This window comes from Lycium barbarum, chromosome 11 (assembly GCF_019175385.1).
Source record: "Lycium barbarum isolate Lr01 chromosome 11, ASM1917538v2, whole genome shotgun sequence".
Lineage (NCBI taxonomy): Eukaryota > Viridiplantae > Streptophyta > Magnoliopsida > Solanales > Solanaceae > Lycium > Lycium barbarum.
The window spans coordinates 30,822,318-30,838,999 of NC_083347.1; the positions used below are offsets into that span (position 1 = coordinate 30,822,318).

Consider the following 16,682-nt stretch of genomic DNA (forward strand, 5'->3'; position numbering starts at 1 on the left):
GTTGAAGGGTAATTTTGGCGATAAACTCATTTCAAAATATCAAGTATCACTTGTTTTTTTTTTTTTTTAGTCGTTTCCATAGTTATTTGGCCCATTATGGGCACGCGAACTCCATTTTGGAACTTCAATTTTATATATTCTTTCCGTTTATTTTTACTTGTCACCTTTGGCTTTTTAAGAATCAAACTGCATGAATTTTTATCAATATTTTAAAATGTTTTTTTCCCATCATATTAATATACAAAGAATTGCAATTTATGGTATTTTTCGTATAATTTTCAAACATCTAAATTTTAATTTTAAAATATTAAATTAATATAATTCAATTTAATTTTGAAAATTAGTCAAATTGACTCGAAAAGATATTAAATATGTGGTGTCTTATCAATGAGTATGTATGTGCATCATTATAGGACCAAGTAAGTTTCAGCAACTATTTAACTTGAATTTTGAAACAGAGGAATTATTAAGTCTTGTGTTCACTGGAGGGAGATGGCACAACAAGAAGAAGAGGAGGATGGCCTTGTTTACACATTGGAAGAAGCACTCACATCAGTTGGAATTGGCAAATTTCAGTATATGGCTTTGTGTTATGCTGGTCTTGGTTTTATTGCAGAAGCAGCTGAGACTCAGATTCTTTCTTTTATAGGACCTGCTTTAAGGTCCCAATGGGCACTTTCTCCTACTCAAGAAAGCCTAATGACTACTATCGTTTTTGTTGGCATGCTTATTGGAGCTATATTTTGGGGCTTCATCTCAGACACTTATGGAAGAAGGCAATACTTTATTCAAAACAAACAAGATGAAGAAGGTTTTTTATTATTTTTGCTTTTTGTTCTTTCTTGATCAATTTTGATCTAATTTAATTGTGTGTTCACCAGGAAGGGTCTTCTAAGTGTGGCAATAGTGACTGCAGTATCTGCAGCACTCAGTGCGTTTTCTCCAAATTATAGTTTGTTGCTTGTTGTGCGTATGTTGGTTGGATTTGGAGTAGGTGGACGACCTATATATGGATCTTGGTTTTTTGAATTTGTACCTTCACAAAACAGGGGGATGTGGACTACAATCTGTATAGGTTTTTGGACAATTGGAACAATACTTGAGGCTTTTTTGGCACTGGTAAATCCTTTTCTTGTGATTTCTTTTGATTATTTGGCCTGTAATGCAACCATGTTTTGTGTAAGTCCGCACTTATCGTTCAGTCTAGAGTAACTAGCCCTATGTGCAGTGCTTGGATTAGCATCATTTGGAATTATCTTCTAGCCTTTTCTAATTTAATTTCCCAGATGTCTTCTTACTTGTTGATCTTCCGTAGGAGTCTCATAGTTAGACTTAGTAGAATATTCAGTTTTTTAATTTTAGTAAGGGTCTAGTATTTAGTTATAGGAGGAGTTACTACTTTATTTATGTGCCTATATAAAGGCTTATGATTAATAAAATTCATATGAGACAGTTTTCATTAATATTTTCTACCTTGTTATTTGCATCTTTCTTCAAAAAATCATAACAGTGGTATGAGCGCCTTCATTGATTTTAATGGGTCTATGAAAAAGAATACTTTGAACCACTTTTAACTCATACCTATTTTCAATCTATTTTAACCCCTGCTTATTTTTAATGCTCAGGGCTATTTTCAACCAATTTTAAACCGTGCTTATTTTTAAAGCTCAGGGCTATTTTCAACCAATTTTAACATGTGCTTATTTTTAAAGCTCAAGGCTATTTTTAACCCGTGAATGTCTCACAAACCCACCGGTGAAAATTATCATATTTGGTCAGTGAAGATGAAGTTAAGCAATTTTACAATGTGTAAGAATAATTCTCTTCCGTTTGAAAATAAAAGTTACACAAGTATTTTCAATCGATGGAATAGAAAATTGTCACGGAGAAATACTTGAAGCATGTGATGAAAAACTTCAAGAAAATTGAGTTCAAGAAGAAGAAGAAAAAAAAAGAAAGACTCATATTACCGATGTGTGCAAGTTCAAAAATGCTCAAAAAAAAAAAAAAAGAAATCCACAAGCACAAGCACAAACTGCCACTATCAAAATATGCTTCACGGAACATTGACTTATGGCATTCTCATTGTTCATGTTGCAGATGATAATGCCAAGAATGGGTTGGAGGTGGTTACTGGCTTTATCATCTATACCATCATTTGCAGCGCTTTTGTTATTTGTATTTACAGTAGAATCTCCTAGATATCTGTGTGTCATAGGTAGAACAAATGACGCTTGTGATATTTTGAAGAAAATAGCTGTGGTCAATAAGGCACAACTTCCCCCTGGAAAGCTTGTCTCTTCTCAGCTGACTAAGGAATTGCTTTCTCCTGGAAAAAACAAAATCTCAAGTGTTAAATCGGGCTTCTCATCCTTACTAGTGCTTTTGTCCCCCGCATTACGTAGAAATACCCTCCTCTTATGGGTGGTTTATACTGGAAATGCCTTCTCATATTACGGCATTGTATTGCTGACCTCACTGTTTAGCAGTGGACGATGTCAACGCTCCTCAATTGCTCTGCACACGAACGATGATCAGAGCCTTTATACGAATGTGCTCATCAACAGTCTTGCAGGTAAACCAATTTTCCTTTGCTTCTGTCATATTCATCTCAACTAATCATTAAATGATTTTCTGTCTATATATTGTATCCAATTAAAGTTGTAAAATCTAAGTTATCCTACTTGGTCTCTTAGAGATCCCCGGGATTCTTTTATCAGCTATACTGGTGGAGAAAGTTGGCCGGAAATTCACTATGGCACTTATGTATGCATTATACTTCCTATTCCTTTTACCGCTTCTTGCACCTCAATTGCCTGCTTTGACTACTGCCTTGCTATTTGGTGCTCGTGCTTTCATCATGGGAAGCTCCATCACTGTGTGTGTCTATTGTGAAGAGGTAACCATCAATTCCTTAACATCATACAATTTCTAGGCATGAAAACTCATTCTTGTTTCCATCCAATCAAACTTATTGCATATATAAGAAGTTTACTTCAAGATATCAAGATTGTGGTTCATTTGTTTGAAGAAATTAAAAGCTTTCCAATCGTTATCATGCCTCTTATAAGGTTTAGAGTGGTGTATATTTGGATCCACCTCATTCTCAAGCTAGATGCACGTATTGAATTTGAAAAAGGAGTGGAGACCTTATCTACTTAGGACTGCAGCTCTCTTCTTCTTGTTAGTTGTTAGTTCATATGTTTAACAACTTCCTCGTTGGAAAGAAGAGTTCCAATTTGACAAATGACAATGGAGTTCTAAATTGGTTAATTTAGCATTGGTACTGATGTTGAAATGTGTGTGTGTATTCTTAAACAAATAATATTGTAATGCATCTAGTTCATGTGAATCAATTGTGTTTTCTGGTTCTTTATCAGTAAAAAGAATATTATGAGGTAAAAGTCTCTTTTGTGACATATTTTCATGAAGTTTCACCGTGGCCTCTTTGCCAATTTTCTGTTGGCTGAGGGGTATAGGAATTGCAGTATATGATGCCATAGTCTTTGTTTTGTGAGTCTATGAATACCTGTTGTCAACTACTGCACATGTTAACTCTGCCACTTTAGCAATCTGATTGAGAGGTTCCATTCTTGGCCGGTTTCTAATTTTTGTGTAGAGTAATCTTCCGAGATGCATCTTTAGTTGTTAACTGCTAAAGTTATGCTGAATTTTCAGGAGCCATTGGCTCATTAGAAGCGAGCGCTGCTCAAAACCTCCTCTAGAGACTTCAATTTGTCATTTTAATGTCTTCTATGCAGATATATCCAACTTCTATAAGGTCTACTGGTATGGGAGTTGCAACTTCTGCGGGAAGAACAGGGGCCATGCTTTCTCCTATATTTGCCGTGCAATTGGTAAGAGGGTGCCATCAAATGACTGCAATCATATCTTTCGAAGCTGTTCTAGTTTTATCAGCAGTCAGTGTTATGCTCTTCTCACTAGAGACTAAGGGTAGGGAACTAATTGATACTCTTGTTCTCTAAAGGTTGGACTTAACTCATTTTAATTGTATTGAAGTTTTCCTCTCCATATTGAAGTTTTCTGTCCATATTGGAGAGGAAAAGAAATGAAAATAGGTTGGTATCATTTTCAATTACTTGTGTAGATTCGATTTCATGAAACTTCCTCCTGTCTTTTGCGGAATAAACACCTTTTCGCTACCTTGTGTCATTTTAAAAAATATCCTTTCTCCTTTTTACAATTTCATATTCATTTGACTAGATTTGGTCGCTTGAGCTGCAGGTGCATGGATGGGTACCTATCTTTTGCCTTTGCTTGTCTGATGTGTTGTTATTCTAAAAACGACTTGCATCGAAGCAAACCTTTTAAGATAAAATGTAACTTATTATTCAACTATTAAGTTTTTGTCAGAAAATAGTCTGGTAATCATTTTTGATAGTCCCCTTTGTCTAATTAGAAAAAAAAATTACTCGCACTTTTGGATTTACAAATGAATTAGTTGATGCACTTCAATCCTGCGATTAATGTTCACTGAGTAACCAAAAGATAGGGAGAAATATTAACGTTTAAAAATTTCTAAATAGGAACCTTGGTAACACCACGACATTTATAGACGCTTTTACCTGCTCCATAACCTCATTTTCCTCTTCAGCATGTCCCTATACTTCACTTTCCTCCTCCTGGCCCTCGTCAATGTCAGCAGCCTCCATAATGAAAACAACTTGGTCTTCATTATGACCAAGGTAGTAACATTCATGAAAAGTATAACACAAGGTCATTTCTCTCAAAGTATCATAACAGAGGAGGGATATTTTTCGCCTTCAAGCTGAAATATTTGGTCATGATAAGTAAATGGGAGGGTTGCAGGTGGTGCCTCCACTTTTTGATAGCAATCTGGTAAGGCTAGTATTTGTTGCTTTCTACATTGGCCCTTTTGTTAGGATAAGGAGTTAAGGATAGTGCGGAATTTAACAAAATAGTTAATAAGATAACAATAACAAAAATAATATGAGACCAAAATTAACGTGGTTCGGTCAATGTGACCTATGTCTACAGGTGTAGAGGAGCAAATAATACCATATCAACCGGTATTTCAACCATCTTGTTGAAGAATGAAAACATCTTTTACTAGTTACAAATTAAAATACTTGGAGATCATGCCATGCTTGTTAAAGGATGATACCTGTGAAACGCAGCCTCCAAGCCCCATGACACAGCAATCAATAGAGGCTTTATCATTTTGGTTTTATGTGAAGTACCAAGTAAACTCCAATTATTATGGAGGAGCAGCTTTCTGTCGATTTTCTTCCCTAGTTCGAAATTGATGGTAACCAACCCTTAAATCTAGCTCTGTGAACACCTTGGTGCCAGGCCACTCATCGAAGAGTTCTTCTACGACAAGAATATGGAATTTAACAAATGGATTTCAACCTCCTAATAGTCTACAGATAATTTCTAAGAAGAGTCTGTTGGAAATATTATGCGGCTCCTTGATAATATTGAAGGGCATGAAGAGAATGGAAGAGGGAGAAAGACAAGAAGTTCACTTCATATCATTAGATACTCCATTCTTACATAATATCCTTACAAAGGATGTTTTTATAGGTGTCAAGAGACATTTCTAGACTCAATACTTGATAAATGATTTCACACACATCTAGAACCTAATCTCTTTGAAAACATAATAATGTACCTAGATAATACAAAAGACAATAAACTTTGGTAACATAAAAATCATGCACCTAGGTATACTAAAAGTCATTTGAATCTAGACACTTAAACATTTAATTAAGTTTACTATTTTCAACATCCCCTCTTAAACTTAAATGTCTTTTCTTATTCTTCAATCTTTCTTGACAATTCCAACTTCATTTTCAACATCCTCTTTGTATACACATCCACATCCATTGACATTTCATTCTCCATCATCTTCTAACTTTTGGCTGTAGCAAATACAAACTCACGGAAGACTTATCTTGTCTTATCTTCCTAACTTGTGAAGTCCTTCAAGACTCACACCTTTTCAACGGGTTGTTCTTCTCTTCACAAACCCGAAGAATTCACTCTTCTTTTGCAAATAGCCGGCCTCTCAACAGGTCATCAAACCTGGAGACACGCCTTCAATGGAGTTTGCCAAAATTTCACCTTTACGCCTTTCAGGATCGAACTAACGCTCTAATACCATTTGTTGGAAATATTATGCGGCCCCTTGATAATATTATAGGGCATGAAGAGGATGGAAGAGGGAGAAAGACATGAAGTTCACTTCATATCATTAGATACTCCACTCTTACATAATATCCTTACGAAGGATGTTTTTATAGGTGTCAAGAGACACTTCTAGACTCAATATTTGATAAATGATTTCACACACATCATGAACCTAATCTCCTTGAAAACATAATAATGTACCTAGATAATACAAAAGACAATGAAGTTAAGTAACATAAAAACCATGCACCTAGGTATCCTAGTCATTTGAATCTAGACACTTAATATAACATTTAAGTTTACTATTTTCAACAGTGTCCACCTTCTTAACTAGTGAAGCTAGTGATGCAAAGGAACTGTGACTTGGAGCTGTTGTTCTAGATTGCATATATATTTTCCCTAAAAAACGAATACCACTAAGCAGCGAGCTTGCGGGAAATTTTATAAATAATAAAATCAAAGAATTGAAGTCTATAACATCATGCCTAGCATTAGTATTTGCGACAAAAATAAAACTTGCGCCTATAACCATTTTAAGCACAAGAATTGCCTAAATTGGTTGTACAAATGGCGAGACTAAACAAAGATAAGAACTTCAAAACAACGGACCTTCAACGACAGACCATGCGATCAATAGCCCAGGGACGAAACCAAATCCAGGCACTTTTACAATAAGATGCTTTGGTTTCAAAACCAAATTGAGGATGCTCCCTCATGGCTAAAATTTGTTGGCAAAAATCCGAGTGTCACTCCTGTACCATCCAATTCAATATTTGCATCAAAATAGTGGTGAAAGGCAATACTAAAGCAGCTAGGCAGTGAGCTAATTCTTCCATTTGAGCTAACTGTTGACGTACATTCTCTTCTTCCTGCAGGTACCTATGATTGTAACTCCTTCTTTGCTAGTTATGAGGGCTAATGAAATTCATAGGATATATATTAGTAATTCAAAGGATAAGTATACATATTTGATAGGATTCAATTCATTTTACTAATTGTTGAAATTGTTGTTGTTACTGCACATAGGAATAATAAGTAGCTTAGTTGCAGGAGGTGTCTTTGTTTAAATTTGAATTTAATTTAGTTAGATACGATTAGTTGAGATAATTTAGTTTTTTTTTTTTGTTTTTTTAAAAAAAACTATTACATGGGGTAAGGGAAGGGGAAATGGAGAGGGGATTACAACGTGGGGATTCGAATCCTCGCCTTTTATTGATTACACCTTAATCGTGTTTGAGCTATATATATACTGTAAGATTTTATACTTATTACGTGTGTTTTCTTCTGAAGGACTTGTTTCTAAGCAAACAAGCACTTTTAATGCTTAAATAGAAGGTTTTGGCACTTCGAAGTCTCAGTAGAAGTCGAACACGTCAATCAGGATTGAGTTCGAAGTTCGAAGACCTAGTACATTGAGATGGAAACTGGAGCACAATTATGAATTTAAAGCATTGATTAAAAGGAATGATTATAGATCAAGTCATCAGGACCATGATTACAAATAATCATTACATGATGATTAATGAATAAAGGAATATGAATAAGTAATTATTGCATGGCAATGTAGAGAACTGAAAGCAACAAGTTGACGTAGCTTATGGAATTCGGAAGAAGCAGCAAAAGAATTGAACTCTGGAAAATCCCACGGCGCGACGCGCCATGCGGCGGGTAGTTTAATTTCGGACCAACTTTTCCCACTTCGTCTCATTAAGGATATTTTGGTTCGGAATTAATTTTACACGGTAATAAATACATTCAAAACACATTTTTGAATGGACTTTTGACTTAGGAAGCATTGGAGGTGTGATAAGTCGTGGATTTTAGGCTTTGTACATTCACTACTTATGCCTTTTGAAAGACTTTACCAGTATTTTTTTTATATTTTTACAAGGTTGTCGTGTGTTTTCAGGATTTCTGAGTCCAGGGCACAAAAAGTACAAAATGGCGTATGTTGACACCCAATTTTGTCTCGCCTTTCTTCCAAAATATTTATTTGCGTTTCTAATATTTTTGACAACTTAAGAATAGTTATTTATATTTTTATTACAATTATTAGCTTTCTATTAATATCGTCATTTCTCATTATCCAACTATAGTCATTGGCTATTATCATTATTATTACCGTTATCATTATTACTACCATTATTATTGTTATTATTATTATTTTCATTATATTTCCATCACCTAATATTATAATCGTCATGATCACTTTTAACATTTCTATTTATCATCCTACGCAAAAACGCATCGCATTTGTCTTATTACTTATTTTTAAACTTTATAAATATTATCACGCAATTATTACGGTATCATGTAATTTTATTTGAGTACTAATAAATATATTTTTATATTAAGTAAGATTTTAGCGCGCGTTAATTTATTTAGAAGCCTAAAGAAATATACGAAGAAAGGTACTTTCAGTCTAAGAATTGAGCCCAAAATCTATTCCTAAATAAAATCTCAAAGGGTTTCAGCAATTCTGCCCATTGGCTATCCAAAACGCAGCCCAGACAGCTCCAAATAGGCCCAAATTGGTTAGCCCAATTAATTACCAAAAATACCCAAAACTGGCCCTAAATATTAGCAACCCTAATCTACTCACCAGCCGTTCTATCTCTCTCCTTTCTCTCTGGCCATTTTTACACTAAGTTACAGCTTCCTTCAGCCATGGACAGGTTTTGTCCATCCCATTTCGCGTAAGATTTGTCTCTACATCTGCTTACCCACGCTTTAGTGTTTGAATAGAGGATTTTCCCGTTCCATGCTTCAAGACATCTCAACTCCTTCCAATTTCAAACCAAATCTCACCAATTCGGGCAACATCTGAACCAAATCACGTGAAAGATCGCGAGTTCGGCCCAACTCCAAACATTCGGATTTCAAACCCTTTGACTCTATTTCAAACCCTAGATAGTTCGAAATCCCGCCCAAAAAAACATCCTAAAAACCCTTTATAAATATTCGTCTTGCATCCATGACGACGGTTTTTGGGAGCCATCACCCCTCACTTTAAATTACTGTTGAAACCAAACTTTACTCTAAAAAAAAGGTACTTTTGTTTCTGTCAAGATTTCGGACTCAAACGGTTTTCCGAGTTCAAAGTGGTCGAAGTTTGAGCCTTAGATCGGTGACCGAGGAACCCTAGTTCACTGCACCCAAAAAAGGTCAGTGCTATTCCTTTTCTTTTCTCTTTTCATTTCCGCTTAGATCCTTAATACGCGTTCAATGATTCTGTTTTTATGTGCATAAAGTGCTTTTCATTTCGAGCATTTCTCACATGCCGGATATCATAAAAAATAGGAAGCTTGTATGCTTTTTTTTAGATTAAGATTACTGCCCTATATTAAGTATATTTTATTTATGATTAAGATTCTTTGTTTGACTATTATATAAAGCATGTCTATGAGAGATCTTTTTCTTCACTAAAAAGTGTTCTTTATGTGATTTAGTTGCTGTCCATGATTGAATATGTACTAGTACTCTTTATTTGCTTATTTACAAGAATATATATTGCTTGTGGAAAATGTGTTTGGATGTAGCAGTCATGTTCATGCCACTTTCAAATCTTTTTTTTTTTCTGTATTTTGTGAGGACAGTCATAGCAGCAGTAATGTGTTGCTAAAATTAATTTGCTGAACTTGTTTCGAGTATTATACGTACTATTTTTTGATAGAAAGCTGTAAATGTTGATCCACTATTTTTATTCACTTTTAAAATGTTGTGTGAATGGAAGAACAATGTTACTTTTTTAAGAACTAAACTGAAAATCCTTCTCGAAAGATTTATCTTCATGTCATGATTTTATAGCACTTGTTATTTTGTTATAGTACAAAGAAACATGTTGTCCAGGCACTGCATTGTAATCATTCTTAGCCCCTTTTAAAATAGTATATATAGCTTATGTGTTGGATGGTAGAACATTTCCCAAACAAACTGAATATAAGTTAAATTCTTGTATGTTTCTGTTAAACGGAGTGTAATATGTTGGTCTAGTATAGCTTTATATATTTTAGTAAATGTTCTGCTCTTCTTTTCTTTGTCTATTGAATTAAGATATCCTTTTTTTCTAATGTCTTCTCTCTCTTTTTTGTTTTCATGATTTATTGGAGCCGCGAGGAGTTTCATGTTGAGACTCGATACTGCTGTCAGATTCAAACTTTGCCTCCGCTTTACTCGTCTATCTCACTCCCATTCTACCTCCAAGTAGGACTAGGGGCGACGAAGCCTCCGTCCCTCATTATTCATTTCCTCGCTCTCTCCCATCTGAACAGAAAACGAAATGAGAGAGAGGAAGCTACATGTATCATAGTTTTCTTTTATACAGTTCTGTTGCAATCTTACTATTTTTACTTGTGTGATTATGCCTTGAATATTTGGGTTCTCTTAACAGGATATGGTCTAGAGCATTATTAACTTAGAAGGGGTAGTTGTTATGTCGGAAAACCAGTAGCTTTTTTTTCTTTTTTCTTTTTTCTTTTTTTTTTCTCTCATATTGGTAACTTTTATAATACTATAATGGTGTTGAAGTATTAAGAAACCAGATTTACTTAGACAGTAACTTTTTTTTATCACTGGTTCTCTTGCAAAGAAAAAAACTTGATTTAGTTTTTGGACTTATTACAAATTGATTTCCAGAATTTAAATAGCTTCCTTTGAGTTAATAAAAGGTGCTTTCCCTTATGGTGAAATTTTTGATACATTAATTGTTGAACAAGTGTAGACAAAATTTTTATTCTCTCATTCTCTCTTCAAACAAAAAGTTTTCGTATTGGATATAGAGGTGTGCTTGAAACTAATGGAGTATTTTGTTGGCATCACTGGATCCGTTTTTTTTTTTTAAGCTTATATCCTCTTCTCTAACGTTCTTTGAAGCAAATTTCAGATCCTGGCAAACTTTCTTTTCTAAAAGTTAATCATTTTAAGTTCAAATCCTTAACTTCGTATAAGACATGGCGATTTTTGTCGGGTTTGTGTTAAACAAAATGAGGCGAAAGATCGATTAAAAAGAAATGATTTTGGTTGTCATTCTGAAAACTTGTTAGTCTCTCTTAAATTTGGACTTATATATTCTATTTAATTACCTAAATAAACAAAATGAGGCGAAAGATCGATTAAAAAGAAATGATTTTGGTTGTCATTTGCTGAAAACTTGTTAGTCTCTCTTAAATTTGGACTTATATTTTCTATTTAATTACCTAAATATTTAGTTAAGAATACCTTTCCTTATTTTGCTTATAAAATATTAAGTACAATAGTTTGTCACCATTTCTTATATTCATTCACCTAAGTTTGATCGGTAACCGTAATTAACGGATTCTAATGGATGCCTAAGACCTTCTCATTAGGATATTTAAAACTCTTACCTAGAATTTATTAGGTTAGTAAGACCTTTAAATTGGAGTTTATTTTAGGCATTTACATAGTTAAAATAGGTGTCCTAATTCACCGTTAAAATAATTAGGTGGCGACTCCTTAAGTTAAATAGTCAGGAATCACCAATATGTTGTACTCTGCTTTGACCCAGTTAAAATGGGGTATAACAGCGTAAAAAGAAGGAAAAGAGTTGAATATGCGTTCAGTATGCGGCACCGCAAACTCTGATATGCGGCCGCATACTCATCCTCAGAAGAACCAGTGAGTGGAGCTAAATGCACAAGGGTGCGACGACTATGCGGCACCGCATACTCTGTAATGCGGTCGCATACTTAGCCTCAGAATGACCAGTGAGTGGAGCTAAAGGCACAAGGATGCGACGACTATGCGGCTCCGCAAACCCGTTTTGCAGTCGCATACTGACTGTCTAGAAGATCGAAGCTGCGGAGGTTATGCAGAGTATGCGGTTGCATACTCCTAATGCGACCTTATACTTGGTCCGCAAGGCGTCATTTAAGCCTATGTTTTCACTTTTTGTCTTCCTTCTATAAATACTAGTCCTTGGTTTTTGTGAAACATTATTGAATATTCCTTACATAGCACTTTATTGTGTCTTTTAGCACAGCAAAGAGCATTGAATATTGGTTGTTGGTGCCTTTAAGAAGATTCTCTTCCTTTTGTCATCTCTCTTCTGTTTAACCATTGTAAGCTTTATGAATATTATTTTTCTCTTGCTTGTCTTTTAATGAAGATGAGTAGGTAAATCATTTAGCTAAGGTTGTAGGACCAAATGTGTTAGTTATGTGAATGGGTTTCATATTCATACTTTACTTTATATGTCAAAGATGTTTTCTATTAAATCTTCAAGCTTTAATGTCTTCTAATGGTTGCAAACATTATTTGTGCCTAATCACCTACATTTTGCTTGGAAAAGAAAGTGTTGGTTAGGAAAAGAGTTAATAGCAATAATTTGGGGTTTTACACCCATCTAATAGCTTGAACTAGGAATATGAAAGCTATCTGAGACTAAATGAGTATTCTCATGTGCAACATTCTAAGGCTTGGAAAAGCTTAGTGATGAAATTTGCTAATTTGGTTGGAAGACTTTTAGCAAGAACGTAGTAACCCATGGTCTATTACATCTACGCATATAAATGAAGTTGGTTTGATACCCAACCGCGTTACTTTCCATTGGAACCACAACCTTAGTCTTTTACCAATAGTGTACCTTTTGTAACAACAACTCTTGGTCATTAATGAACAAACTTCAAACCAATTACTATTATGCTCCCCTCTCCCTCGAAATATAGACTAATAGTCGAGCATTACACTTAACAAGTATATTTCTTCATTGTATTCTCTGTGGGATTCGACCCCAACCTTGTTGGGTTCTATATTTGACAACGACCGCTTACTCCTAATATTAAAGGTGTAATTTGGGCGTATCAATGTGTTAGAAGAGTTCGAACGCCCGAATTTGTTACTTTCCATCACGATTCGATTCAATACAGAAGTTTGGATCAATCATCGATTGTAATGTTTTCTAATTCTTTTTTTTATGCTCTTTTATTCTATTATGGAGTATTTTTCTTATAGAATTTTGACAGACATGATGTATTGATTGACGTTTTTAGATTCGATTTTTGTTTTATTGCTTTAATTAGTTAACAGAGTTTTGAATTGAATTGCAGAGTTATTTACTAGTTTATTTAATCGAAAGAGGAATAATTTGGTGATGGCTTTGCATTATTTTGTTTGGTTTTAATTGGTGATTCTTCGAAGTAATCGAAAGAGCTTCTTGAATTATTGGTTGAACCAAGGGAGGAAAATATTCGAGTTTTCCTTGAAACTAAACCCTTAATGTTTTCTTGTTTATGTTCACAGGAATTTTCATTAGCACTACAAGAAAGTACAGAAACAGCAACAACTCTTTGGCAACAAAAATAATATTGTTAGCAAAATTCAATATTTGGCAACATCTTAGTTTTATTATTGGCTTATATGATGAAACTTTTAAGAATGAACTTTTTTTTTGTTGCCAAACAATTTAATTTTGTTGTCATATATTGACTATTATTGCAAAAAGTACTTTTGACAACAACAAAAAAGTTGTTGCACGTCGTTGCAATAATAGCCGATGGAAAAAGTTTATGGAACAACAAAAAAATGTTGTTGCCAAAAGTATCTTTTGCAACAATAGTCAATACTATGGCAACAAAAAAAATTGTTGGTAAATGTCTTCTTTCTTGTAGTGTAGCCTTGAACTAATGGATAGTTTTACTTGATTGTTGAGATATTCCTGAATGCTTTAATCGGAAGAGAAGGTGTTCTACAAATTATCTTAATATAAATCAGATTTAGGTCATGATTGAAAGATTAAGTTGAGTAATCAAAAGGGGCTCTTGAATATTTCTCTTGGGCTATAAGCTGACAATATTCATAAGAAATCGTCCGAAGATCTATTTCTATGCATAGTTTTTGCACATTCTCAGGACTTGCATTAGTATAATTTGCGAATATGAATAAATAGCCAGAAGAGGTTTATCAGATTCTTGAATAAGCTAATTACTTATTGAATTCGAAAGACTTAATAATATTTTGAAGAGAATGATATAAAAAGAGTCGGAGCTAATTGTTAAAATCTTGCATATGTCTTGTCTATTGCCCTTACTTCTCATATTGATACTAACCGTAGCTTTCGTTATCAATTGTTTTTAATTACTTTGTAGTCAATAGACGATAATCGTGGTTTATAACCACAATAAACTCAAGTTTTGATCACCTGAATAATATCAAGCAAGCTTTGTTTGAGTAAATTATTTGTACCAATCCCTGTGGAGACATTCTAAATACAATACTATCTTTGACTAGCGAAGTGCTTAAATATACTGTGTTTTGTGCTCGTCAATTTTTGGCGCCATTGCCGGAAAAATGTAAATATGTGTTTGTTTTTATTTTATTTTATTTATTTATTTTTGTGTAATTTTGGGTCTTCATTTTTTTTAGGTAATACTCTCTCCGTCCCAATTTGTTTGAAGGTTGACTAGTTTGGTAGTCAAACAGCTCTTTCTTTGACCACGATTTTCTCCAACTCTTTTCATATATTATGAATTATTAATTATGCAGACTTATAATACTTTTTATGTAGTTTTCAAGTATGTAAATTTTATAATAAAATACTCGATGAATCTATGTTTAAAATTAAGTCAAAGAAAAAATTGTTTAACTCCCAAATTGGTCAACCTTCAAACAAATTGGGACGGAGAGTAACTCCTTTTATTTTTGTGTTGCGGTTCTTTTTCGAGGGTTTTTTTTCTTTGAATGGGGGATAGTCTTTTTTTTTTTAATAGTTAGTTTTTTTTTAAATTAGTTAGTTGTGGTCCACATCTCGAATCTTATTTGACTTTGGACAACAACAAACCAATCAAGTGCCACAAAATTTAAACAAGCGCAAGGGAAATTTTGAAATAGTTGTTGCAAACATTAATGGGAATGATTGAACTCCCACGTGGGGATGGCTTGGTTTTCTATCTTCCTTTGGGTGCATGTAGCGACCCGTTTGGCCGTTATGGTACTTTTGACCTTGTTGATCTTTTTTCGAGTTTTGTTAGCTTATATTAGACGTACAGGGACGGGTGGTATGATTTTCGAGGTCATCTGGTGAATATTAGATTGGTTTTTGTGATGATAAGCCTTAAAGCGAAAAATATTTGACCTAAAGTTGGCTTTTGGGTAAACGGACCTTTTTCGAAAATTCATCGATTTTGAGAGGTCCGGATGGTCATTTGTGACTTGTCAGCATGTTCAGTTCGCTTCCCAATGCATTAGAGTGTGTTTTGGTACTTTGGTTGGAAAGTTGGTTTTGGGGTATTGGGGGTTAACTTGGTCAACATGACCCCCGTTAGGAAATTCGAGGCCACATGTGAGTTCGCAGCACGTTTTTATGTGTGTTTGCGTGTTTTGTTTTGTATCTGTGGGGCCTCGGGTGATAGTCGAATTTCTAGTTGAGACTTGTGGAATTGTGTAACTTTCTGGTGACTGGTGTCCGTCGCAGCGGCACCAGTACCGCTGCAGCGGTATCGCTGTGTCCATGGCCCTGACGCTATAGCAGCATAGTGAGATTGTGAGTGACCGCTACAGTTGTTCCGGCGTAGCGGACTGCAAACCGCTGTAGCGGTCGACGGGAACTTAAATAAATTAAATCATTTTTCAAGCCCTATCACTCCTTATTCATTACCCTCGGTTCTAGAGTTATCTTGGGAGCAAAACAAGAGATTCTAAGGGAATTATTCATTCGGGTAAGTTCATCTAACTCTATTCTTCATTTATGATTCATAATCCACCTTAGAAACTCCCAAAATTCATGCTACAGCCTTCCAATAACATAAGGATTAAAGAGGGTTCTTAGGGTTTCTTTCTTGAATGAACTTATGATTATCAAACCTTGATTTGTTGACGGAATAAGCTTGTATTAGTATGGAATTGATGGGTAATAGCTTTATAAACATGATTCCTTCATTATTGGTAACCAATTTATGAAATTGAGAGTTAGGGTTTATACCCAAGATTGGAGGTTTCTCTTTAAATACAAATTTAGCTTAATATTGAGTTGTTTTAGAAATTGATTAGCGGGTTTTTGATCACTTAGATTTGAATTGAATGTTTCATGTTCGAATCCCGTTTTGCCCTTGTGGGCCCGTTTCTCCAAATTCCATAGGCTTAAGTTGATCAAATTAGAAGCCTAGCAATATGGGTATTGTTCTTCATGATTTCTAATCTAGATTACTGATATTTGGCACAAATATCATGTTTCGTGTCATTTTTATGACTTTTATGGCTTAATCTAAGATGAAATCGTCGTATTTGGGCTTATGTCGTTATATTTCATGTGTATAGGCACGATGATGACAAGCGATGGAAAACCGGGCTAAAAGTGGTTGATTTTGGAGCATATGATGATTATACGAGGTGACTAGGCGAAGACCACAAGTGACAAACTAAAAGAGAAGAAAAACTGGACTGAAGGAGGCATATGTGGCAGACCCGTAGCACGGGTCCAGCACGTGAAAAACTGAACTGAAGGATGCATATGTGCCAGAGCCGTAGCACGGGTCATGCACGTGAAGTTCAAGCTG

The 16,682-nt window shown here is 34.7% G+C and overlaps 1 protein-coding gene across 3 annotated transcripts; it reads left to right on the forward strand.

Annotated features, from left to right (window-relative positions):
• The first annotated feature begins 393 nt into the window (after nucleotides 1-393).
• LOC132618517 (organic cation/carnitine transporter 7-like) lies at nucleotides 394-4,173 on the forward strand. 3 transcript variants are annotated; one of them, XM_060333551.1, is made up of 5 exons: nucleotides 397-776; nucleotides 882-1,119; nucleotides 2,251-2,575; nucleotides 2,697-2,899; nucleotides 3,762-4,173. In XM_060333551.1, exons 1-5 carry the CDS (start codon nucleotides 493-495, stop codon nucleotides 3,984-3,986), a joined length of 1,275 nt encoding a protein of 424 aa, XP_060189534.1. In that variant the 5' UTR covers nucleotides 397-492; the 3' UTR covers nucleotides 3,987-4,173. The 3 variants fall into 3 exon arrangements, with proteins under 3 accessions (XP_060189535.1, XP_060189534.1, XP_060189533.1); XM_060333550.1 differs by having other exon boundaries at nucleotides 398-776; nucleotides 2,101-2,575; XM_060333552.1 differs by lacking the exon at nucleotides 2,697-2,899 and having other exon boundaries at nucleotides 394-776; nucleotides 2,101-2,575.
• The last annotated feature ends 12,509 nt before the right edge of the window (nucleotides 4,174-16,682 follow it).

What these genes read in the sequence shown, in the direction of transcription:
- LOC132618517 (XM_060333550.1), top strand. Translation starts at nt 493, where the DNA reads ATGGCACAACAAGAAGAAGAGGAGGATGGCCTTGTTTACACATTGGAA. An exon ending in GCTCATCAACAGTCTTGCAG is followed by an intron (nt 2,576 to 2,696) that starts GTAAACCAATTT and finishes TTGGTCTCTTAG; the next exon opens with AGATCCCCGGGATTCTTTTA. An exon ending in TGTGTGTCTATTGTGAAGAG is followed by an intron (nt 2,900 to 3,761) that starts GTAACCATCAAT and finishes TCTTCTATGCAG; the next exon opens with ATATATCCAACTTCTATAAG.